Source organism: Pongo pygmaeus, chromosome 19 (assembly GCF_028885625.2).
Source record: "Pongo pygmaeus isolate AG05252 chromosome 19, NHGRI_mPonPyg2-v2.0_pri, whole genome shotgun sequence".
NCBI classification, from domain to species: Eukaryota; Metazoa; Chordata; class Mammalia; order Primates; family Hominidae; genus Pongo; species Pongo pygmaeus.
This window is the reverse complement of record NC_072392.2, coordinates 19060459-19086223: the sequence shown is the minus strand read 5'-3', so window position 1 is coordinate 19086223 and position 25765 is coordinate 19060459. Positions and strand designations below refer to the sequence as shown.

The window sequence follows — 25765 nt, the reverse complement described above, 5'->3', positions numbered from 1 at the left end:
GCACCGGCCACTTTACCATTTCATGTCATCCAGTCCTCACTGTGGTCCATGGAGTTTCCTCAGCAAACAAGAGGGTCCACCTCAGACAAGATGCCTTGTCTAGGGAGGTGGAGGTGGGTTGCGCTTTTGCATGGGGGTGTTGGGCTCAAGAGGGGAGTCAGAGCAACCCTTCATTTGCCCAGAGGGTTCAGACAGGCACCTGCACTATGCCAGGATGCCCAGGATGAGAATTTCTGTCAAATAGAGTAAAGGGACTGGAGCTGGAGAGAGGAGATTGGGAAAGCCAGGACCCCCACCTTGGGCAGGAAGGCCCATCTGTCCTGTGGCTGTGGCCATAGCACTCAGCGTAGGCCTCCCCAACCAGAAGGTGGCAGGGGCTTGGATCCAGACTTTCTGGACTAGCATAAAGATGGGGTCTGAGGCTGCCTCCTCTACACTCTCCTTCTCAAGAATCACCCACTGCTTGGTTGCAGAGCAACCCCACCCATCTCCCTTTCCTGGCTCCTTCTCAAGGACCCTCCAAGAATGTCTGGAAGAGACACCTGCGGGCCACTCCACTGATGGAGAGCACTGAGCTGGGCTTGAATGCGGCTCCTCCTCGTGTCCCCCCAGGGTCAGTGCTGAGGCAGGATGCCAATGGTGTATGCCGAAAGGGTGAAGCCACTGAAGGAGGCTTCCCTGTGAGCCCAGCCTCCATCCCACCTGCTGTGCCACCTCCATTCTGAGCTGGACCCACGGGGGATGGCTGAGTCCAGAGACCCCACAAGGAAAGACTTCTTGGACCCGGACATTTAACCATGGAGAAAAGAGCCAGCAGCCATGTAGGCAAGGGCTCTGCAAAGCCAGCAGCCCTCGGGTCTGACTCCTGCAGGCAGGCATCAAGGGGTGTAGAAAGAGGTGGCAAGTAGGTCAGAGGAAGTAACAGGAAGATCACAGGAGCTTGAGGTGGAGGGACGAAGAGGTTGCACCTAACTTGTGTCTGAAAGGAAGAAGGTCGGGGGTGTGGAGAATGGTTGGTCTGAGCTCAGCGTGGGCACCAGACCCAGCATCCTGCTCTTCAGACCAAGCCCCCATTGACTGTCAGCAAGGAGCTTGAGGCTGCTTGGTGGTAGGAACCTTCTAGACCTCTGGGTGGAAGGCAGCCCAACTGCAGGCCACCCCTCAGATGGATCAGAAGCATCTTCTACTTCTTCAAGAATGAGAACAAGGAAATGATGGGCTGTTGGGGTGCTCAGTGGAGAAGCCAGCAGCTGTCCATTAGTGGAGTGGAGTCAGTGCGGAGTGTGTTAAGGACAGGGGCACCCCTGGTGTGGTGGTAACCATGGCAACCCATCTGCTGTCCCAAAGCATCCTTATCTTGGGAGAGTAAGAAAGAGGCCAGAGGGCACAGGGCTAAACAAGTCATCTCCATAAAGGTCCTCTTGCCTAGCGCTTTGCCTCAGTAGGGATTTCTTAAAGGCTTCCTTTCCTGCTTTTGGTTTTCTGTCCCTAATTTCAGTGTGTAACAGCTTTTGCTGTAAGAAAAAAAGTTACTGTTTGCCATGCCAGAGCTGGCTTGGCAGCCTTTGCTGGGCTCTGCTCTGGCCCTGGGAAGGTGCCGTGGGCCAGGCTGCTGGGCGTGCTCCTTGGCCGCCTCTAGAGAAGGCACAGCACACCCACCCCACAGCCTGCTCTCAAGGATGTGGCTTCTCTCTGGCCCCCTCCTTGCCTCTAAAAATAACCCTGCTATTTTGAGACTGCCTCCTCTGGAGCTTTTTCTTGCTTCTCTGTGGGATCAGCAGCCCTTCTGAGACCAGGATCTCAGCTGCCCCTGTCACCGCAGCTGTCCCCATCCTGTCCTCCCCTGCATATCCCCTCCAGTGCAAGTGGGATGTCGCTCTCCACGTAGGAGGAATGTTTAACTGGGTGTCCTCTGGAGAAGGCCAGGCCTGTCACCGTCCTCCCTGGGATGGGCACAAAGGATGAGGAGCTGGGGCTGGAGTGAGGAAGAACACTCCTAGAGGCCCCACAGGCTGGGAGGGTCAGGAATGGCCTGGGGCAGTGGGACGTCTGTGACCCCATTGGCTGGCCTCTGGGTGACTCTCTGCCGCCTTCTTGCAGCCCACGACCCTGCCTCAGGGCACCATCAACATGAACCAGTGCACAGACGTGGTGGATGGCGAGGGCCGCACGGGCCAGAAGTTCTCCCTGTGTATTCTGACGCCTGAGAAGGAGCATTTCATCCGGGCGGAGACCAAGGAGATCGTCAGCGGGTGAGTATGCTGGCGCTGTGGAACAAGGCACCACCACCTGCCACAGGGCCAACACCAAATGGGCCGCCTGCCCCTGTGGCAGTGTCGATGTTGTCTACTTCCCCATGTGCCTCTACTTCTGGGCTCTGTCTCTGTTCTCAACACCGCCATGTGCTGAGCACAGCAGAAATCAGGACATCCACCATTCCACCTGCAGCCTCTGGGGGCCCCTCTTTGCTCTGGCCACCTTACCCTCCTCGGGCCTCCCCACCTCTGCACTCACCACACCCCCAACTCACCTGCCCCTCCACCTGGAAGGGGATCAGTCCCTGAAGCACATGACCTGGGCACTCCCTCTCCCAGTCTGGAGTGGCTGCTCCTTCCAGGGCTGGAGCCCAGCACAGGCTCCACCACCTATGAAAGCACCAGGTTATCTGCTGTGTCCATGTGTGTCTCCGTCAGTGGTGGTGGGGGTTGGAGGTGTCTCAGTCACATCCCCAGCACCTCACACCCGGGCCACTCTGCTGCCACTGCACAGATTGGTTTCTGTGAGTGGAGAGAATGGATAAGTCTCTCGCTCACCCAGGTCCCCTGAGAGTGGTGGACTGGCTCAGGTTGAGAGAGCCCACAGTCCAGGGGCCTGAGCGCAGTGCTGAGCCCAGGGCAGCGTCTGCCTTCCCAGAGCTCCCAGTCTAGCAGGGAATTCTTTGCTACCCGCATGGTCTGGGCCATGGTGAAAAGCCATACATGGTCCGTGCAGGTGAACAGGCTCATTGGGCCTGACAGGAGCTCACAAACTGGATCTCCGAGAATCCCTGTCTTGCTTAAGGCTGAGAAGGAGGCACATGAGTCTAAGAAGCTCTGGGAGAAAGTAAACCTGGGGCTTACTGGGCCAGGCTGACTGTAGCAGTACAGAGTAGAGGGAATCAGGAATACGAAGCCCTTGAGTTTGAACACACAGATGACTCGGAACACCAGCCTCACTTTAGCCTCAGCTGCAGCCTGGCCAAGCCTGGTGCGTGAGCACGGCTGGAAGTCCAGGGCCACATGGCAAGGCGTCCGGGAGCCAGTGCTGGGTCCCAGGGGCGCTCTCTGCGGGGGTGTGCTCTCCCCTAGAGTCCTCTACTGGAGAGAGGCAGGTTTGCATTTCTGAGCACCTGGAGCCGTGCTGGAGGAGCACTTGTGTCTCCCCCAGTCTTAATCCAGAACCATATGATCAAGAATGTCAAGGGCTTCTGAAGAACCCTCATGGTACAGTCGAGGAGACCCAGGGCCTGGAGATGGGAGCCTGGCCAAGGGCACCTTCTGCACTTTCTGGCTCACACGTGTTGCTGCTGTTGGCTGGGCAGGACACAGCTGAGGCTTCCTCTGCCCGGGTGGCTTTCCTAGGAAACCCTCACCCTTTCCACAGGAGCTGGGTCCCAGGGAGGGTGTGGGTAACAGGTGGGATGGATGGCAGTCCTGGGTCTCCAGGGCAAGCTGGGGAGTGTCTGGAGCAGGGTTGGTTCTAGGACCAGCACATAGAGGTATGTGGTATTAGGAGAGGGTGATGTTTAGCATTTGGACTGCCTCCAGCAGGCAGCCTAAGTCCTGCCAGAGGTCCTCACTCCATCCCAAGTCCCTCTCCTGGGTCACTTCTCTGCTCTTCTGTTGCATGTTCAGGCTTGCCATACCCATGCAGCTTGGGTAGACAAGATCGTTAATGGACCAAGGTACCGGGTGCACATGCCATCTGGGCCCCACGTGTGTGGTGGCTCAGTGGCGTATCCAAAGCCAGGATAAGCTGCCTGAGGCTCTTCCCCTTCCCCTCGCCCTGGTTGTGGGCCACGTTAGTTCGTGTCCAACGGGCAGGTTCTCACGTGGCATAACCTCATGATCCGCCCTCACCTTCCCACAAGCTGGGATGCTCAGCTGCGTGAGGGAGTCAGGCGTGGCCTGTGCACCCTGGGGACAAGCGCTTTTGCCTCCTTCTCCCATTCCTCTGTCTCCTGCCCTCGCTGACAGCCCCCTTCCTCTGCTCCCTCTCTTGCCTCCTTCTGTTGCCCATTATAACTCCTCTTCCCAGTAACCTCATCCCTAGGCTCTGGAGCGCCATTCTGGGTCTGAGCTCTCTGATCACATCAAAGCTGGTCCCTAAGGAGGTGCAGACACTTCTGCCAGGCAGCTGGGAGCAGGGTGGGTTGGGGACAGTCCCACCCAGTCTTCTTCCCAGGTCTTCTCTGCATAGCCCTGACAGCTGCGTAGGCTGCCGGGTCTCTCCTGGGCCTGGGTAGAGGAAGTTGGCAGCTCTTTCCAATTCCCACTTCCAGGATTCTGGGCCACACTTTACATAGCTCTTTTAGACGAGGTGGGTTTGGTTAGGAGTTGGCAAGGGAGCTCTTCTGTGCTCTCAGCTGGGTGAAGCCTGGGCTTCCCTTCTCCCTGCCCTGCCTTTTAACCTTACCCACTCCCCCGTTCTCACTCATCCGGGCTCTGCCGTCCCCATCTGGGAAGCCCCAGCACCTACCAGTCCCATATTCACACTCACCCCTCTCCTCTCTTCTTGGGGTTTGTTTTGTTAACATTTATAACACATCTGGATGATGTTAGACGCTTCTTATTGGGCTTCCTTGAGAAATCCAAGTGCAGAGGACACATTCCATCATCTGTTCCTGGACCCTGCATCTCTGCGACTCCAGCCACAGACTCCAGTCTGAACAGAGATTAAGATGCATAATGGGACTGAGGTCACGTGGGACACCAGCTGTCCTGACTCCTCCCGAGTCCCAGGCTTGCTGGAGCCAGCCCAGGAGAGCTCAGCAGCTCCAAGCAGTCAGCAGAGCACCTGTGGTGCAGCCATCTCCCCTCCCCTCCAGGTTCCATCCTGCAAGGCCATTAGTCATTGCTGACTGATGGAACCTGGGCCAGTCTGCAGGGGCCTGGGGTACCTGGCAGGGTTCTGCACCTCCAGCATTCTCCACACCTCGGTGAAGTTTTAAGTGCAGCCTTCTGCAGGCACAGTCCCTCAGAGTGGTCAGAAGAAGTGGCAGCTGCCATGGCAGACTGGAAGGGCAAACCTCTTTAATCCCATAGGGCTTGTGAACATCCCAGGTCGTATGAGCGAGGCCCTCTCCTGGGACCTCTGCTCCCAGCCAGCCTTGATGAGAAGTGTGACCAGGGAGGAGAGGGGCTCAGGACCCTCAGAAGGCCTGCCTGTCTGCTGGCTTTGCAGATAGTCACAGCCTTCTTTCTTGTTTTGGGGCCGTGGAGGAATGACCCACAGGACCTGTGGCTTGGGTCTGTGGCATTGCAGGTGTTCATTCATTCTCTCAGCAAATCAAGCATCACTAGCTGTGGGCTGAGCTGGGCTGAGGGGGGCCCCTCAGCTCTGTTGCTGTGGTTCCGTGCCTTAAGCCTGGCCTCTGCCGCCACCAGCTGTCAACAGCACACCCATCCTGAGGCTGTCTCAGAAGCCAATGACTGTGACTGATCCTTCCTTTGTCTGTTTGTCCCTCCTTCCCTCCTTTTCTCCTTTCCTCCTCCCCATCCTCTTCCTCTCTTCCCTCCTCTATCCCTTTTCCTCCTCCCCTCCTCTCCTCTCCACCTCAAAGAAATACCTCTGGACACAGAAGACTTGAGCCCTTCTCCTGCCCCAGGCTCAGTGTGCTGCTGGTTGCTGCACCCGTGTGATCTCTAGCAGGGTGCAGCAGTACAGACCCCTCCATCCCCAACCCTGGGCCCAGGCTGCCAGCAGGCCCAGCGTGGACCCTGGTGCTGAAAGAAGACCTGGAGCAGTGTCTTCTGAGGCTCCTTCCACTCTGGAGAGGACACTAGGGCTGCCCTTGCACAACCAGGCCCAGGGCTGGAGCTGGGGCTTCAGAGGCAGGACCTACACTGCCCTCCGCTCCTCCCACCCCTGTCCTCCAGCCCCCACAGGACTGGCAGGCAGCTCTGGCAAGGCAACTGCTGTTAGTTCCTTTGTCTGTTGTAAAATTCTATGTGGTGGAAGTAGTTGTGCCATGATCTGATCTAGCTCCTGATTTCAGAAATGAGAAGATTGAAGCTCCTAAGGGGCCAGGAGCCACCCAAGATTGTGGTGGGATGGTGGCAGAGCCAGCTCCAGAGTTCTCCTGCTGGCAGCGCCTGCTCTTGCTGTGTTCCCTTGCTGCACCCCTGGTGTCTATCCAGAGTGAACTTCCCACACACAATCCCTGATGGGGTCCCTGGGCAGCTCTGCCCAGCCTTCCTCAAAGCCAGGGTGCCCAGCACCCTCCCTCTGCAGGGACTGTGGGAGTTCAGCAACCCCCAACACCCCAGTTCCTCAAGAGGACCCACTGTGGGAACTTGACCAGCACAGCTCCTAGATTCTGGCCTCAGGGCCAGCACCTGCCTCTGTTTCCCTAAATGGGCACAGCTCATCTGTACTCTCACCAAGCCCACTCTGGGAGAGCAGTGTTAGGGCAATTCCAGGCCCTGGAGACAGGGTCAGTAATGGAAGTTACACGTCCTGTGCTCTGAGGCCATGGCCAGGCCGGGCCTCTCTGCCAGCACGGAGCCTGTGTCGTGTCCTGAGCCTGCTGTGGGTGTGGCAGGGTCATCGTCCAGGCTTGCTCTGTGGCACTTCTGGCCCCAGCATAGCAGTCTGTCTCTGGGGACAATGCCCTGCTCTCGTCCTGGACCACCCGGCAAGGGCCAGGGCTCCTAGTCCCTGAGTGCCCGCGTCTTACCTGGTACTTGTCTCCTTTTCTCTTCCCAGGTGGCTGGAGATGCTCATGGTCTATCCCCGGACCAACAAGCAGAATCAGAAGAAGAAACGGAAAGTGGAGCCCCCCACACCACAGGTAGGCAGTGGGTTTGCCAGGTGGCATCCCCTCAGTGGAGCCAGGGCTTGGGAAGAAGTGAGGGCTCCCTGGAGGTTAGAGGGTGAGGACACAGTCAGGCCAGGGCTGAGGCAGTCACCAACTCTGCACATCCTTGCTGTGGGCTGCAATCTGCAAGATCCTCACTGAGCCACAGGGGAACCACAACAGGGACAGGGTGGCCTGCTAGTGTGCTCTGGGGCTGCCCAAGGGAAGTTTCCAGCCGGCTAGCAGTATACAGCTGTGATCCCTCCCCTTGCTATCCTACTGGCAGCTGGGGAGGGGCAGCACGGGCAGCCTGCAGCCACAGTCAAAAGGACTCTGCACCCACAGATGGCCTTGCAGGCAGCCGGATGCAGTAGGATGGGGAGGAGAGTCCTGGAGTGATATGGCCCATAAGAAGCTCACAGGGGCCCTTGCTGCAACTCCCATGTGACCTGAGCAGGGCGTGCCTGACTGGGGTGGTCCCTCAAGGCCCAGTCCTTCCCCACAGGCCATGATCCTCCTTCCCTCCCTGGCCAGTGTGCAAGGCTCAGGGCATAGAAGGGTCCTATACCGCCTTACCACACTCCCCACGTTCCTGGGGCCATGGGGGAATTAGGTAACCTTTTTTGAGCCTCAGTTAATCAACTTGCAAAGCAGACCTGTTGCTGCTTAATTGCCAAGATTGTTGTGAGCATGAAAAGTTTTGGACCTATTATAGGTTCTCAGTAAATGTAATTCCTTTCCCTCTGTACCGTACGCTACTGTTCCCAAGTGCTTTGCCTTGTCCTGAGCCTCATAGTCACTCCGAGAGGGAGCAGGGTGGGGATGGGGGTCCCTTGGGCATCACAAGGCCAGAGGCCCACAGAAGTGAAGAGAGCCAGCCCACGGGCTACGGAGGTCAGGGGGCATGCACTGGCCTGGGTCCCTTTCTCTCCTCAGCTCCTTGGGCTGCCCTTGGATATACCTGCCCTGGGCTGCTGTGTTGGCCCTCCTGCTGATGGAATCAGCCTGGGCCACTCTCAGCCCATGGTCATCCACCCTCCATCCTGGGATCAGGGAGGCAGGTGGGGGACACCCAAGCCAACAACCGCTGGAAAGGAGATGTCGCTAGCAAGAAGTCGGCGAAAAATACAGAGTGGTTCCTGGGACTGAAAATGGAGCTTCCTGCTGGGGAACAGCAGTTAATACGTAAATCCCCCAAAGCTTCCCAGTTTGAGAGAAACAAACAAATCACAGGCAGAATAACAGCGTTTAGGATTACACTGCGTTTCCATGGTGATGCCTTGGAAACAGTGCAGAAGCAGAGCTCCTGCCTCTAATAAGGTAACTCCAAGTGCAGAAGCCGCTCTCTGCCCACTCCAGGGAACTTGCTTGCTCTCCCTCCCTCATGACACCCAGCTCCCCAAAACAGCTACCCATGACCAAGCTTCAACTTTTTTGTTGGTAGAAGGAGCCACACGATCCCAGGGTGGGTAGGTTACCCACTTCACTGAGGGTCTCTTGGAGTCTGGAGCACAGGGTTCCTAGCCTTCCGCACTCAGCCCCGTCCTAAGACAACCTTGCGGGGTCTCTCCTTTCTACCCTTTGGTCCCGAGAGCATCCCATTTGAGGCTGCTTGTTTCCAGAAGCTTTGAATTTTAATCAGAGGCCATCTCTTTGTCAAGTCAGTCTTGTGGAGTGACATGGGGGCACTGCAGAGTAGCAGCAGGGGCCATGGTTGAGATGGGATCTTTGGGCAGGCCTCCCCTCTGCATGCAGCCTGATGCTAAAGGCATTCTCATGGCCTAGGGTGGGGCTGGGGGTAAACCTCACACCTTCAGAGCACCTGGAGAGGCGAGAACCCAAGACCCTATACTTCTTTCTCCATGGCCCAGTGTTGGCCCAGGAGAGTTTCAGATTGAACCAGTGGAGAGCTTGAAGCGTTGGCTGCCTGTTGTGCCCAGTAAGAATCAGCTTCTCCCCTTAAGGAACTCAGGTGGGACCTTCTGGAAGGTTCTGCTTCCAGAAGTTGGGGCCAAGGATCGCACTGCGGGAGCAGTAGACAGCCTTTCAGCTGAGGGCAGGAGTCTCAATAGAGTCTAGGGCTGGGAGAGGAGAAGGGCTTGGCCCTGACCAGAGTTTCCAAAGCCTATGACCTGAGAGGCATGGGCTCCAGGCAATAAAGTAAAAAGCCTGGAGCAGAAGGAAACGATGACCCATGTAGGTGTGAAGGGCAGAAGGATGGAGATGGATGGGAAGCCCAGAGCTGTGTTTCCAGCCAGGTGTGCAGGCCCTGGGTCTCCACTCCTCTGGTGGAGCTGAGGGAGGCCCGCTCCTCCATCTCCCAGCCCCCCAGGTTCTTCTGCTTTTCTCCGGCTTTCTTCTGAGTTCAGTGTGAGCCCAGCCAGCACCACCGGGCCCACATGTGTGTCTCCTTCCTTAAGAACCTTAAGAATCCTGTTTTTTACTGGGGTGTCTACTGTCACCCCCACTCCAAGTTAGAATTCTTCCTTCGCATTGGTTGCCATGCTCCGTGTTCCTGCTAGGGAAGTGGGGAGCCTTCTGAAACCCCTGCAGAGAGAGGCCCTGCTTGGCAAGCAAGGCTCTAGAACAACTTGTGCTTTGGGGAAGCGCTGCTGCCGGGGTGGGCAGTTAGGGTGGTTCTGCATCCAGCACAGCTGCTGGTTTCCCATGGGTAAGCAGCCCAGGATGCTGTGCTTGGTGCAGGGACAGGTGGTCCTGGGGTGGCATCCCCTTGGGTCATTGGAACCCTTGGGAAACTTGTCAGGAGAAACCTTCACTGTTTGCTTCCGAGAAGCTGGCTTCTTCTAAGGGGAGCCTTCAGCCTGGGAGTCTGTCTGCTGGCAGCCCTAAGCTGAGTAGGTGGCCAGGTGTGCATCCTGGGTCTGTGGGAAGAGCCTCCTTGCCTTTATCCTGTCCGTGAGGCCTGGAATCCTTGCAAAAGCGCCAACAGCTTTGGACCCAGAGCCCCACCCAAGGCAGTGCCCCACCACCCCATGGCCTTCCTGCTTCTGGAGCACGTGGTGGAAACACTCAGACCCCCATGCTGCCCCTCACTGGCTGTGTGCGTGTGGGCCTGCTGCCTCTTCTCTCAGTGCCTGCGGCCTCCCTTGAGAGGTGGGTGGGTGAGACTGGATGTATGGATCCCAGCCAGGCTATTGATAAATAGTCTGGTGGTGATGCTGCATCTGCAAGTGTGCGCACACACATGCATATAAAGAACCTGTGTCATCTGCAACCCTCTCCAAGGGCCCAAGCCAGAGAGGGACTAAGGTGGGTTTCTAAAAATGAGGCTTGGCCATCAGGATGGGAGTGGGAAGTGGGCACTTGTATATCGTGCTCTTGTCTTTTGCGAGAGAGCTGAGATGTGCTTCACTTTTGGAGAGGGGCCAAAGCCATCCTGTTGGCAGCCCTCTGGGCAGGGTTGTTGGGGCCCAGGATGTGACCTGGTACTGCGGAGCAGCTGGGGATCACAGTCCTGCTGTTGTCTGGATTCTGTGTTTGCAGAGTCAAGTTAGGGTTCTCTGCCCAGGGACTGGACTCTGCATCTACCTAAATGCCTGCCCCACAAACACTTCTCCCTCGGAGCAATACCACTTCCAGAACCTGGAGAGATTGGGGATTGACACCTTTTCCATCTGGGCTACTGGCTTGTATCTAGCTTGTGCGTGTGTGAGCTTGTGAGTGTGAGAGAGCGAGCATGTGCACGTGAATACGTGTATATGCATTTGTGAGTGTGTGCCTGTGTGCAGATTCAAGTGGGGTATTTGGTGTCTTTGTGTGTTCTGTCTGTTATAATAAAATACCACAGGCTAGTCAGCTTATAAATAATAGAAAGTTTTCTCACAGCAGGCTGGTTAGTCCAAGATTAAAGTGCTAGTACTTTGGGTGTCTGGTGAGGGCCCCCTTGCTGGTCCTCACATGTTAGAAGGGACAAGGCAGCTCTCTGAGGCCTCTTCTATGAAGGCACTAATCCCTTACATGAGGGCTCCATTCTTATGACCTAATCACCTCCTAAAGGCCCCACCTCCTGATACCATCATCTTGGGGGTTAGGATTTCAACACATGAGTTGTGGGGAGACACAGACATTGAAACCATAGCATTTAGTTTGCATTTGACGACTCTTTCCTTCACATAGCATCTGGGCACTACATTTTAGCTTCTTAGGAGCAAAAAGCAGAGGGTGGGTAAGGCCACAGGGCTGGCCCAGACTTGGGCGCTGTGAACTTGTTCTTGCATTCACCGTAGGGAGCTACAGATGATGCTGGACCTGTCTCGAGGGTGTGTTCTCTTTCCTCACTCTGTTCTGTCTCACCTTATTTGAGTCTTGGATGTCTAGGAATGACAGACTCCAAAGCAACTACTGTGGTCTCACTGTTATGGGGCAGTATCTGAAGATTCCAGGCCCTTGACATTGTGTAGCTGGCCCGGGTGCCCCCTATAGCTAGGCAGCCAGGACCTGTGACCCAGCCTGAGCTGTGTGCTCCTGCACCTTCACAGACACCACTTTCTCTCCTCCAGGAGCCTGGGCCTGCCAAGGTGGCTGTTACCAGCAGCAGCAGCAGCAGCAGCAGCATCCCCAGTGCTGAGAAAGTCCCCACCACCAAGTCCACACTCTGGCAGGAAGAAATGAGGACCAAGGACCAGCCAGATGGCAGCAGCCTGAGTCCAGCTCAGAGTCCCAGCCAGAGTCAGCCTCCTGCTGCCAGCTCCCTGCGGGAACCTGGGCTGGAGAGCAAAGAAGGTGAGTGGGGGCCAGGCTGGCTTGTATGCACTGGAATGGCCCTCCCTCCCATCAGAGCTGGCCCTGGAGATTCAGCCAAGGCCTGTAGAGCCCAGTCACAAGCCCTGGACCTCGATTCCCTTTGTCCATCAGCCCTGGGGGTAGCACCTGGCCTGGTATGTTCTGAGATTCCCGGGCTCCAGTCTTGGCCTTGCCCCTTCTAGCTCTTAAATCCCATCTTTAAAGGAGGAAGAAAGCTCCTGTTCTGTCAGCCCCAGTTGCTTGTCAGGAGAATCATAAACGTTTTGCAGCAGGGTCTGTGGATGGGAAGGCCTCTGTCATTGCACCATCGTGTTTCTGTGTGCATCCTGCCCCAAGAAGCAGCGGTCAGTCTCATCCCTCTCACCATCCGCATTCTGCCTGGGCCTCTGGCGGAAGGAGGGGGAGGGGTGCTGGGGAGGCAGCAGTTGGCATCCTCGTGCCCTATCTTTTAGCACTTCGGAATTGCCTGAGCAGGAGCAGATCTTCCATCTTTGCCTCTCTTGTTCTCAGGCTCTAGAGGGCTCTGTAAGACACAGGCTGGGCTTTCCCATCTGTGTTTTGTCTAGATTGTTAAAAATAAGTGAGCAGCAGGGGCCAGCCCAGCTCGCTCTGGCTGCATCTTTTACATGCACTCTGGGTGGAAGGTGTCTCAGTCTTCCTCTCAGGCCTATCCATGTCAAAAATCTGTTCACTCTGTCTCACTTCTGTAGAAGTCTCCTGCCCCTTCCCACCACCAGAATGCATTAAAAGACTGAAGGGGCCGGGCATGGTGGCTCACGCCTATAATCCCAGCACTTTGGGAGGCTGAGGCAGGTGGAACACCTGAGGTCAGGAGTTTGAGACCAACCTGGCCAACATAGTGAAATCCCATCTCTGCTAAAAATACAAAAATTAGCCAGATGTGGTGGTGCACACCTGTAGTCCTAGCTACTTGGGAGGCTGAGGCAGGAGAATCACTTGAGCCCAGGAGGCAGAGGTTGCAGTGAGCTGAGATCACACCACTGCACTCTAGCCTGGTGACAGAGTGAGATTCCATCTCAAAAAAAAAAAAAAAAAGACTGAAGAGCTTGTTGGCTGTCAGCTTCCCCCTTGATGTTGGTGAGAAGCGGTTGGTGGTGGGGGTCTTGTGTCCTGAGGTACAGAGCTGGTCTTCCAGCCAAGCCCCCAGACTAGAAGTGCAGGGCCTGCCTGCCAGTCTGGCTGAGAGGCAGCCAGCTGCAGGGGAGAGATGGATGAGAGAAAAAAGCATGCATGGAATATTTCATTCACATCCATGGTTCTTTCCGTCTGACTCTGCCCTTGAGTGGGCTGTGCTGGATGTTAGAGACGGGAGGTAGAGAAGGCCCCTGCTTGGATCCTACATGAGCTTTAAAAAAAAAAGTCCTCAAAGCAAAGCTGCCAGCAGGCTGAGTGCGTCTCCGCCCTCCCACTGTCTCTTCCAGAGGAGAGCTCCATGAGTAGCGACCACGTGGACTGTGGCCGCAAAGTCCGGGTGGAGAGCGGCTACTTCTCCCTGGAGAAGACCAAACAGGACTTGAAGGCCGAGGAACAGCAGCTGCCCCCGCCGCTCTCCCCTCCCAGCCCCAGCACCCCCAACCACAGGTACAGTTGCCCCGAGTCACCCTCCCGGGAGCTCGGTGGTCCTCTTCCTTCCCCAGGTCCTCAACTCCCCCACCGAATGGTCTGCAGCATCTCCCTCGGCTCCCTGGATGTGGCCAGCCAGCCACCTGCCTACGTGGACTCTGGCAGCACTAGGGGGCGGGGGACAGAGAGACTGGGGAGCGCCTTTGCCTTTAAAGCCAGCAGGCAATATGCCACCCTGGCCGACGTCCCTAAGGCCATCAGGATCAGCCACCGAGAAGCCTTCCAGGTGGAGAGAAGGCGGCTGGAGCGTAGAACTCGGGCCCGGAGCCCTGGCAGGGAGGAGGTGGCCCGTCTGTTTGGCAACGAGCGGAGGTAAGGAGCAGGTTAGAGGGCTGAACACCCAGGCCCACACACATGCACTTCCACCCACGCACATACACTCATACTCTCTGTTTCTCTCACATACAGTCCCCAAGCCTCCCTTGGCAGAGCATGCTTTCTGTTCAGAACATAGGGGGATTTTCCCTCTGGGCTCAGAACTCAGCTCTTGTAGCCAGAGTGCAGAATTTCTGAGCATCAGAGGTCGAGGCCAAGAATAGCAGTTTTCACGTCAGTGCCTCCTAGGACTGGGACCTTAAGGTTCCCTGATGGGTTCTTAACTGCCTGGTCCTTGTGGGGCTGGATCTTTTCCTCCTGGGCCATTTCTATTCTCTGAAGTGGCATGAAGGCAGGGAGACCCTAGAACTACATGTGGTGACAGAGGCGCTCCTCACCCTGGCAGTCCCAGGGTGGGCAAAGGTCATTGAGAGGTTCAGAGGCAGACAGGCGTGCCCAGGAAGGTGGGGGCAACACAGGTTCCTCTCTCAAGGACATGCTCCCTGGGGAGCCACAGCCCCAGGAAACCTGAGGTAACCTGTGAAGCAGCCCAGCACCCAATAGCATTGCTTTTGCCCTCCGGGGAGCATTGCTTTTTGCCCTCTAAGACTGACTGGCTGGAGAGAGAGAAAGTTTGGATATCTGGGCCTAGGGCAGGGACCAGGGGCACAGGTGCAGAACTTGACTGCTGCCTAAGAAGACGAGGGCCCATGCCCTGCCCTGCCCTTGTTCTCCAGAGTTTCCTGGAGAACTAGAGAAAGAGCTGGATGTCCCCCGAGGCCTCCAAGCCCAAATCCAGACACAAGTGCCCAAGCACACCTTCCATCAGGCTTGCACCCCTGCATCTGTATACTGAGGCTTTGCCTTGACAGCAGGGTTCCTCGGCCCAGTTTATGGATAGACTTACAGACTTCTGGAGGCCCATGATGACCTGCCCCCTCAATAAAACAATTTCACAGTAGTCTTCCCAGAAAAGAGTTAGGGTTAGGCACTCTTCTGGGAAGAAGACTCATAGTTTTCATTAGGTTCCCAAGGTTCACTGTCCAGAAAAGAGGTTCAAACCATAGTTCTGGAAGTCTTCTCAGAGTGTCCTCCCTTCCCCAGCCACAACCTGGAGCTCAGAGTTAGAGACGCTACCAGGAGGGACAGGTGAAGGCAGCCATGGGCTCCCGTGCCTCGAAGGGCAGGTGGAGGGAAGTGTTTTTACCTCCTGCCCTCTTTTCTTCTGAACACCCACTATTGGCTGACAGCCCACCCACTCTTCCAAACGTCCCAGATGAAAAGGCATGTGAGCCTGCAGGTTAGTCTCCAGGATAAGGAAGCATCTCCCAGAGATACTGTTCTTGAGAGGAAAATGACACATTGACTTCCTAGGGAAAGGAAGGGCAGCCAGGTGGTTCCTAGCCCCTGCCTAGTGCCCCAGGGTGCTCTGCTAAGCACTTGGCTGCCTTAACGTTTCATAGTAGCCTGATGAGGACCTGTTACTACTGCCCCCAGTTATAGATGTGAAAACTGAGGCTCAGGAGTAGGTGACTTCTCAACAATGGATAGCTGGTCAGATCCCAGTGGGGCCTTAGCCGGGAAGTCCCTCCTCCCATCCTGTGACCCAGGACTGATGCCAAGGGTGCTCTTTTAAGCAGTTAAGAAAATATATAAGTAAAGGGTTTTGCTAGAGAGAGGAGGAGGCCAGTGGGTGGGCAGGGGAGGCTTCATGCTGGCTGGCAAGCAGGCTGTGTGTCGTGGTGGCTCCAGAGCAGGATCAGCTATGTCCTGGTTTAGCGCCAGACCACAGAATTAGCATTCAGCACACCTGCTTGGCTTGGCTTCTTCTCAGAGAGACTCCTTTTGAACTCGTTCTTGTCTCCTGTTGCCTGGGACAGGTGCAGTCTCTGGGGCTTTGTACTCTGCATGCACTGCCACACGGGGATGGGTTTTCACCTGGTGCTGGCCCCACCCCCCGCCAGTTCTGCATACTAATACTGCAGCATCCCTTTCTCCTGACCCTGGTGACATCTGATTGGCTGCCGTCGCTTTCTGAGGCCTGCTCACTGGATCCCTAGTAGCCCACCCTGTGCTTGGTTGGATTCCTGTGCCCTGGTTGATTAGAGCAGAATCTCCAAATTGGCAAGAGATTATTGGCCACACCTACCTGGAATGGCAGCCACAGTAGGTGTGCCCAGGAGCCAGACTGCTGGGACCACGGGGTTGGTTTTTTGACAAGCCACAGCCATCTAGGCAGGCCTATCTGAACCTGACCGGCTTTGGGCTTCGATGTGTCTGTTCCTCAGACTTTCAGAGTGTTTCTTGGATAGTGAGTCACCTCTGGCTGCTGAGTGGAGGAAGCTGTTTTCCTGGTTGGCCTGCTGGTGACTGGCAGCAAGGCCAGCTCCCCATGTAGCCCTAACCCCCCTGCCCTCAGCACAACGGTTAGTGCCCTGGGAACCCTGGAGCTGCAGGATGCAGGCCCCATTTTCTGTGCTGACCAGTAAGGCGCTTGCTGTCCCACCTGCAGCTTCCAGGGCACCAAGTAATAACTTTCCACCTCGCCCAGTAGATCAGGGCAGCCGGTGTGCGAGCCTGTGGTCTTACAGGATCTCCCCAGGCCCCCATGCAGAGCAACTGTAGCAAGTGCCTTTCCTGTTCTCCACCACGACTCCTCTGTCTGGATCCCCACAGTACCACGGCATGCAATTTGCATGGGGTTAAAGCCCAGCAGCTCCTCACTGCTTTTCTGGGGCTTTCTAGGCCCCAGTGTTGGGCAGAGGAGCCCTCATCCTGGAAGTGGCCTATTGGTGAGCCTTGAATCTCACCGAGATCCCACCACAATCGCTCAAGTGTGGTGGATGCCTGGCCTGCACTTACCAAGCTTTCCCTGGGTGCCCTGGAACTCCAGCAGCTTCCTTAGCTTCCTGCTCTCACAATGCCACGGCCTCTCCTGCTCCCCTACCCCAGCACCTGCCTCGCTGCCGGTTCTAGCAGGCTGGCCCGGCACAAGCTTCTTTCCTGAGGAAGACACTTTGTGTCTAAGCGCAGGGAGGAAGCAGAGCCTGGGTCCCTCGCCCTCCTCTCTCCGGGAGTGAAGACACCTTAGGCAGCCGGTGTTCCCTCGCCCTCCCTGAGAAGCAGCTGGCCTCTTGGGGGAGGTGGGGTCTCAGGAATTGATCTTGTTTCCTCTCTTCCTTGTGGAGATAATTAGGCTTCCAGGCTTGGGAGCCCTTCACCCACTTCCTCTGGGTTCTTATCCTCTTGTCTAGAGCAGCAGTGACACCCTCCCCGCCAGGTAACTTAGGTGCCCCTGGGAGAACAGGCCCGGCCCCGTGAGCTGAGCCTCAGCTGGCGTATCCCCCACCTCTGACCCCACCAGGGTGACTTCTTGCAGCTGGAGGACAATCATGGTCTCTCTCCCTCTTCAGTGATTACCTTGGGTTTTTGCTTCTTTAATTCTTTGGATAATTTTGGTTCACCATTATTTGATTTGAAAAAGCAGTGCTCTTCCGTGTATTCATTTCCCAGCCTTGTTTTCTTTCAGGTCTTGCCTCTGCGCTCTCCTGCTGTGCCGCTGGGTGGCGCTGCGCCTCCTCCACCCGCTTCGCCCCCATCTCAGCTCCGTCTCCGGCCGTAGACAGCCTGAGGAGGCCGCCAGCCCTCTCACATGAAATCAGCCTGCTTTGTTTTTGTTTTAATTTGGTCTTTGATTCCTTTTACTGTTGGCAGAAACAATGTTAATTCCTGGGCCTCTTTCTTGCTAAATTTTGGGGTGGGGGCTGCACTGTGATCCATGAGGGATGCAATGAGAATGGAGGCCGCCGTCCGTGGTGGTGGTTGCCTTTTGATCATGTCTGTGGCTCAGGAGAGGCTGCCGGGTGCCAAGCTGTGTGAATGCCGAGTGGGTCAACACCACAGAGCCTGCAGGGCCTCCAGCGTGGGGGCAGAGGGCAGGGGCAAGCACAGGCCTGATGGGAGGGAGGGCCGTGGAGGGGCACGGGCGGAGCTCGGGTTGGCTGAGCACGTGTCTAGACGACCTCGGTGCTGTGCAAGCCTGAGGGGAATCAGGCCCAGGCCAGGCCGGGCATGGGAGGAGTCGGCTCACTGCCACCTCACAGCTCACCTCACTGCCACCTCAGGGCCTCGTGTCCTCTCTTGCAGGAGGTCCCAGGTGATTGAAAAGTTTGAGGCCTTGGACATTGAGAAGGCAGAGCACATGGAGACCAATGCAGTGGGGCCCTCGCCATCCAGCGACACACGCCAGGGCCGCAGTGAGAAGAGGGCGTTCCCTAGGAAGCGGGTGAGCTCCTGGGGCTGGGCAGCACCTCAGGGGTGGCTCGGGGGCGGGTCAGCATGCACCCCATGCGCCAAGTCCCCTCCACACAGGCCTGGGATGTGCTCCTGCCAGGCTTCTCTCCGACCACCTCCTCTGCATAGTGACCTTCTCTAGGGCAGGCCTGTCTCCTGCAGCTTCATATCAGAGCCTTCTCCATCTCTGCTGAAGGATATTCTCATGCATTTTAGATCCCAGATTCAATTAGGATCACTCTCTTCCTATCTGAGACAGCCCAGCAACAAGGCTGAATGTCACACCTTCCTAACTCTTTCTTTCAGTACAGCTACACCCCTCGTGTCTCCACTCAGCCCAAGGTAGACTCGGCTTCTGAAATCCTCCTGGGCACCCGCCTGCTGCTTTTGTAGCTGGCCAAGTCTAAGCTCATCTTCGCCTGGCTTCTCTCTTGTTCACAAGGTGCCTAGTGCCCACTGCCTGGCCCACAGCTTGCCACCTGCCGCCACAGAGCCCAGGGCTCTTCCTTCTGTGACCCAGAGAAGCTGGAGGATGGGGTGGGGCCAGGAAAGTGACAGTGACTGGGAATCCAAAAGAAAAGGCTGCTCTATCAACCAGGGCATCTCAGGACCCGGGTCCTGTCCTGGCCCTGCTGGAGACTTGCTATGGGGGCTAGGCAGATCACTGCCCCTCGCCAGGAGCAAGGCCCTGGCGGCTCTTGGAGGGGTGGACAGCACCAGCTCGTCCCTCACATGCCCACATTCCCCTGGGCTGCACTGACTGGCGGCTGCTCTCTGCCACAGGACTTCACCAGTGAAGCCCCCCCAGCTCCTCTCCCAGACGCCTCGGCTTCCCCCCTGTCTCCACACCGAAGAGCCAAGTCACTGGACAGGAGGTCCACGGAGCCCTCCGTGACGGTGAGCCCAGGCACCGCGTCCTCCGGAGGCCGTGCTCCTCTGCTTCTGGTCACTCTGAGGCGCTGTCTGTTTCTGTCTATGCGTCCACGCCAGCTGTCCCTCTGTGCACAGGCCCTCGTGTCCGTGAGCACCCCCACCCACCGACCCACAGGCTGTCGAACGCAGATTCTGTTTCTTCCCTTTTCTGGTCCCAGCAGAACCAAGGGCTCCATGGCATCCTGAGCTCTGGGAGGAGGCCCTGCAGAGGAGGCCACCTCGGCCAGGCAGACTCCCAACTCTAGGTGGCAGGGCTGCAGCAGGGACCCTCTGCTTCTCTTGCTTTGGGCATTGCTTTTTGTGGCACTTCAGAGGCAGAGGCCACATCTTGCTGGAGCTTGTCTCGTTCTCCATGTCATGCCTCAAGTGGAAGAGCAGGCCTTGCACCAGGTTCTCCATGGGCCTCAGAGCTATGACAGCAGAGGTGCAGAAGGAATGGTCAGGGTACAGGAGCAAGGCCAACTCAGCATGCTGACCCAGCTCCTCCCCACTGTCTTCAGCCTCCAGGGGAGCCTGGGGCCTGCTCACTGCCTCTTGTCTCCTCCTTGTTGCCTGCACAGCAGCTCACCGTGGGCCTCCGGCCTGCCCCAGGGCTTGGGGGCTGCCAACCACGGATTGATGTGTAACATGAAGTGTGAGGAGGAGTAAGGTTTGGGTTTTTCCTTCAGTCTGGGTTTTGCTTCAGGTGTCTTGAACAAAACTCCTTGTTTCTTTGTTAACTTAGCTGGGAGCTCCTGTCCCCAACAGAGAGCACCAGCAGGGAACCCACCTTCATAGGCCTTGCCATTGGGGTCAGATTGCAGGCTTGGCTTCAATGGCACAACCATGATATGGAAATTATGAGTTTTTGTTAAAGATCCGCAAGCTAGGCCGGGCACGGTGGCTCACGTCTGTAATCCCAGCACTTTGGGAGGCCAAGGCGGGCAGATCATGAGGTCAAGAGATCGAGACCATCCCGACCAACATGGTGAAACACTGTCTTTACTAAAAATACAAAAATTAGCTGGGTGTGGTATTGCGCTCCTGTAGTCCCAGCTACTCGAGAGGCTGAGGCAGGAGAATCACTTGAACCTGGGAGGCGGAGGTTGCAGTGAGCCGAGATTGTGCCACTGCACTCCAGCCTGGCGACAGATCAAGACTCCGTCTCAAAAAAAAGAAAGATCTGCAGGCTAAGCAGGCTGTCAGAGAAGGGGCAGGTGGCAGTCCCACGTCTCAGGTCCTGTGCCGCAATGGCAACTACAAGCTTGCAGGAGAGGACCTCCCTATTTAAGGGTCACTTGGGGTAGGGTGTCTTAATTTCACAGTGTTGCTTTTGATTGGGTGCCTCAAATAACTCTGGCAGCAAGGACAGTTGCACGGCTTGGCAGGACGTTGGGGTTGAAACAGGGCTCTGTAGAGAGGCTTCTTATCTATCTGGGTCAGTCTTGGCCAGACCTAGGCAGGAGCCAACTGATTCCTCCCTCACTCCTCAGAGACAGGGTTCTGAGCAGAGGCTCCCAGGGCGCTTTGTCCTGGTAGTTATCCTGACAATTCTTGCCTGTTCTCACTCTCACTCCTTGGAATAATACAAAAAGACGTCAAAGCTGGTTTCTGCTCAGATGGCTGTAGAAAAGAGAGCACCTGGGACCAGAGGTAGGGTGACCCATGTCTCTGTGGTGCCAGCCAGGTGGGCTGTAGGTGGCAGTGCTGTCTCAGGCTGTTCCTCAGGGCCCAGGTGTGTCTGGGCAGCACAGGTGGAGGAAGGACAGAGCCCTGTGCCTGGACGCTGCCCCGCCGTCTGCCATCCTGCTTCTTGTGGGGAATACAGGTCAAGCCTATTCTTGGTGGAGAAATGGCCTGAGGGTCTCAGCGGGGCTGCAGCTGCTGCTTCCTCAACACCACACGTCTCTGTTTCCCAGGCTTCCTGTGGCTTCTGCAAGAACTTTTGAATCACTTCTCCTTTCAGCCTTCCCTGCAGATGTTTCCCTTCAAATAAAATGTTCTGTGACTCTTCATCTGGGCTTGTTTTCTGACCCCCAGATAGGCCCTGTGCAGTGGGCCCTGTACAGGCCGGAGCCCACACTGCTCACAGGGCAGTGAGACCATACCTTCTCTCCTGCCAGCCTGCCAAGCCCAGCATCTCCTTCCTCAAGGTCGCGTGTGCCTACAGAAGGCGGGTTGTGGGCAGCACCCACCAGGGTGAGGGGGCTGCACAGGCTTGTCTGGCAGGTGGAGAAACCCCTTTCCTGGTACCCGCCTCATCTGGACAGAAATACTGGCCCCATCAGACACTCATTACACTAGAAGAGTTTCCTCTGAGCTGTTCTTTTTTCTCCCTTTCTCAGCCCGACCTGCTGAATTTCAAGAAAGGCTGGCTGACTAAGCAGTATGAGGATGGCCAGGTGAGTGTGCAGGGTTGCCGTGGCCCCTGAGGGGTCTGGAGACAGGGTGAGGGTGAGCTGTCCTTGTCCCCAGCCAGTCTGCAAGTGCTGGCTCCATGCCTTCCTCCTCCATGCCCCTTGTCTTCGTGACCAGGGCTGTGGCTGAGACTCCCATCTGCTTCTAGAAGTACAGGCACACAGCCTTCATTTCTGCAGTGGGGGGTGCTCTGGAGGGGCACTTGGTAGGCCTGTCTGCTGATGGCAAGGGGGTCTTGGCCTCAGGCCTTAGGGATGCCTTGTAACACTAGCCCCCACCTGGTGATCTTTCCTAAAAGTTGTTTAGGGGCCTGGCTTCCCCAGGGACAAAGAAACTCTCTGGCTGTGGGATTGGCTTGTGTTTCCATGCAAGCCAGCCAAGTAGACAGTAGCCTAGCACTGCAAGACTCTCATGCCAGAGACTCCTCAGCTGCAGTGGCAGTGTTAGCCCTGGAAGGAGCAAACATGGTACATTCTTGCCATCAGACTCAAGCAGGAAGAGCCATCTGAGGCTGGACCTGCCAGCCCACCTTGACCCTGTGCCGTGGGCTGGAAGGCCAGGCCTCCCAAGGAGGCGTGAAGAGAAAGCCTGCTGGGTCCTTACCTAAGAGGCCCTGATGCCCAGCCCATCCGCACTCCCTTCCTGCTTCCTGAGCTGCTATCCCAAGACATTCTCTTTCTTTCTCCTCCATATCAAATGCCCTTGGCCTGGCGTGAAGACTCAAGTTCCCTTCCTTACTGCTCACAGTGAAGACTTGGTCTCTAGCTGGTTAGTTACCCCTGCTGGTTAGGAGGCCACGTGGCCATGGCTTGCGGGCTGCCACCTGCAGGTGGAGATGCCATTTCACAGCCACCTTTCCATTCTGATGGGCCCAGCCTGTCATCTGCAGCCTCTGTAGTTACTGAGGACCGCACGGCCTGGCCACCAGCCACACCACTGGTCATAGAGCCCACAGCCAAGGCCTGCTCAGCTGTCTGTGCTGCCTCTTCACTGGAGGGTCACAGCTTAGTGAGCGTCCTGAGGGCGTAAGCGCATGGCTGCCTGCAGTCCGAGCAGAGTCCTCTGTATGCTGTCAAGGGAGGGGCCAGCCTGTCCCCTGCTTTCCCTGTGCTCTGGGAGGGCCCCACAGGCTCTGGCTGCGCATCGCCATGGAGTGGCAGGCGTGCCGTATAGGAGTTGGTAGTCGAGTCATTTTTCTTTTCTTCCCCTTTAGTGGAAGAAACACTGGTTTGTCCTCGCCGATCAAAGCCTGAGATACTACAGGGATTCAGTGGCTGAGGAGGTGAGTGTCTGGGCTTTGCCTCTGCTGTGGAGACAGCTGGAGGGGTCCAGGTGGCATCTGGGGCTAGTAGATCTGCTTCCCCCTGGGCTAATGTCCCCACCTCTGAGGACAACGCCCTTCGGTGGTGTTACCTTGCCGAAGGTATGTCCACGTTGCCCTCTTGGGTTTCCCAGTTCCGACCTGGTGGGAAGGTGAGCACAAGACCTTGAATTAAGTGCCCAGTGCAGTGGGTTTGGGCAGCTTTTCTTTTCTCTGTTCTTTGAAAAACACTGAAATTTGAAAACTCAGGATGAACAATTTTGTTTTTTCCACAAAGAGATTTCATGGTAAATGGAGTTGGAAGAATTGAGCTACATCTTACGCCCTGCCTTCTGGACAAGGACAGGATATGGTAGATGAGCTTTGTTGGGCCCCTGGACAGTCCTGATTCTGTGGTCAAGGACCAAGTAGAAGGGGTTCTTTTTTTCTTCACCTACAAATAAAATAACCTCTTCTAAACAGTTTGGCAAGTCTCTCTTGCCTTTTCCCCAGTAGTTCCACTCCAGGAATCCCTCAGATAACTCCCACATATGGAAAAACGTCTGTTTCAGGTTAGTCATTCCCACACGTTTGTAACAGCCAGATGATTAGAAAGAGCCTAAATACCCACCATTAAGGGCCAGGGTATGTATTAAATACTCTGAGCCAGTCTTTACAGACTGAAGGGGAAAAGGCGGTAGTGATAAGAAGTAGGGGTAGGAGAGTGTGGGCGGTGGGCCTCTGGTGGTGTCCAGCGTTGGGGAAGTAAGGAGCCTGTGTAAGTGTTTGGTTGCGTGTGCATAGGAGAGCACTTCCGAGTGTGGTCTGTAGACCTCTGGGGGTCCCTGAGGCCCTTTCAGGAGAGCAGTGATGGTTAAAATAATTTGTAATATTAAGATGTCATTGACTTTTTTTTTGCGTGTGACCATCTGCACTGATGGTGCAAAAGCAATGGGAGGTAAAGCCACTAGCACTTGGCACAGCCCCATCTGTAGCAACAGGCTGGAACAGTGGTCACTGGATTCTTCACTGCCATACATTTTAAATAAATAATCGTTTTAAAATAAATAAAGGTCCTTGAAGGAGCAGCAGAAGTTACTAATTTTATGAAGCCTCAATCTTTAAATGCCCATCTTTTTAATATTCTGTGATTTGAAATGGGAAGTAAGCATCACCTGGCTGCATACTGGAGTGTACAGGCTTTCTCATGGAAAGGACTTGTGTGATCATTTGAGTTGCCAGCTGAACTAGCAGCTTCTTTTGGAGCACCACGTTTACTTGAAAAACAACTGATAGACAAAACTGTGGTCATTAATTTTGGGTGTTTGGCATATATTTTCATGAAAATGAACCAAGTTAGCTCATTCCTCTAAGGAAAACAACTGACAGAGTTTGTTGCCAGTGATATAATTTGAGCTTCCAAGCAAAAATTAGAACTTGGGAAAATTGTATTCACCATCATGAACTTCCCTTTACTTATACTCTCCTGATGAAGTAAGTGGTGGTATTAGCAAAGGCGATATTTTAATATTGCATAATGAAATGTGTAGACAGTTGGAAGCTGTGCATAACTTAATATTTTCCGTGTGACCAATACCTAATGTTACAAAAGCATGCCTGGGTTTTAATGTAACACAGTACAGAGAGTTCATGGGCATGATTTCAGATACCACATTGCAGTTAGCCTTTAAGAGCCTACTACTTGTCAAAGAACAGCCACAACTACCTGAAAAAGCTATTAAAAATACTTCCTTTGTTGTCCGGGGGCGGTGGCTCACGCCTGTAATCCCAGCACTTTGGAGGCCGAGGCAGGCGGATCACCTGAGGTCAGGAGTTTGAGACCAGCCTAGCCAACATGGTGAAACCCTGTCTCTACTAAAAATACAAAAATTAGCCGGGCGTGGTGGTGGTCATCTGTAGTCCCAGCTACTCGGGAGACTCAGGCAAGAGAATCACTTGAACCCGGGAGGCAGAGGTTGCAGTGAGCTGAAATCGTGTCATTGCACTTAAGCCTGAGTGACAGAGCAAGACCCCATCTCAAAAAAAAAAAAAAACTTCCTGTATTGAACAGATGGAATGCAGAAACAAGAATCCAGCTGTCCTTTATGAAGACAGATGTTAGAGAGATTTGCAAAAATTCAAAGCACTGTGACTCTTACCACTGATTGTTAAATCAGATTTTTATTTTAAAATGAGTTTATTTTATTCTCAAATGAACAAATATATTTAAATTTTGCATTTATATTAATATATATTTTCATATATATTTAAATATTTTTATAATATATTTAAAAATATATTTAAATATTTTTAAATTAAAATTTTTAAAATATTTACATTTTAATTTCTAACATGGTATACCATCAATAGACGAAATCCACCTAACGGAGGCTCTTCTAGGGTCCCCAGTTTTTAAGAGTGTGAAGGGATTTCAACAGCAGCATGTTTGAGGACCACTGGCATGGACTATCTTTGGCTGGATACAGGGACAAATGGTGGTGTGGTTGCACCCAGGGAGGGGCCTGGGTCATGCAGTAGTAGGATAGACGGTGTCCTCACTTGTCAGTGTGTATACTATTAAAAATAAAGTCAGTGCAGGAAATTACTTATGGAAATTTGCTCATCTAGGCATTGGTTCTACTTCCTAAAAATCTCAAGACATTCTCACTTCTCTCTGCAGGCAGCCGACTTGGATGGGGAAATCGACTTGTCTACATGTTACGATGTCACAGAGTATCCAGTTCAGAGAAACTATGGCTTCCAGATACATGTGAGTCCAGGGATGGAAGTGGGGCCACAGGCTTGACAGGCAGGGACACATGTCAGAGTGCCTAATGTCTGGGCTGGGGGCACTTCTGGACAGGCCTGATGCAGCGTGTGTGGTCAGCACTTAGTCTTTCCCACTACCCTTGACACCTCTGTCCTATGGCACCTGACCCTATTCCCCAATTCGTGATGTGAACAGTACATTAGACGTTAGTATCTTTTTTCTGAAGACTGCTTAAAGCCTTTTTGTTTCTGAAGGTTCCTTTTTTCTTTTGTTTTTTGTAATGCTGGAGTTG

The 25765-nt window shown here is 54.9% G+C and overlaps 1 protein-coding gene across 6 annotated transcripts in view; it reads left to right on the top strand.

The window, feature by feature from the left end:
• The window catches only part of MPRIP (myosin phosphatase Rho interacting protein), a 143001-nt gene that overhangs the window by 82254 nt on the left and 34982 nt on the right, over window positions 1-25765 (top strand). For 4 of the 6 annotated variants that reach the window (XM_054459239.2, XM_054459236.2, XM_054459240.2 and 1 more), the window contains exons 4-12: window positions 2101-2252; window positions 6967-7051; window positions 11578-11800; window positions 13264-13777; window positions 17927-18065; window positions 18857-18970; window positions 21331-21387; window positions 22617-22685; window positions 25384-25473. In XM_054459239.2, coding sequence (XP_054315214.2) covers window positions 2101-2252; window positions 6967-7051; window positions 11578-11800; window positions 13264-13777; window positions 17927-18065; window positions 18857-18970; window positions 21331-21387; window positions 22617-22685; window positions 25384-25473 — 1443 coding nt within the window. The remainder of the gene's footprint in view (window positions 1-2100; window positions 2253-6966; window positions 7052-11577; window positions 11801-13263; window positions 13778-17926; window positions 18066-18856; window positions 18971-21330; window positions 21388-22616; window positions 22686-25383; window positions 25474-25765) is intronic. The other 2 variants (XM_054459242.2, XM_054459243.2) reach the window with 1 other exon arrangement.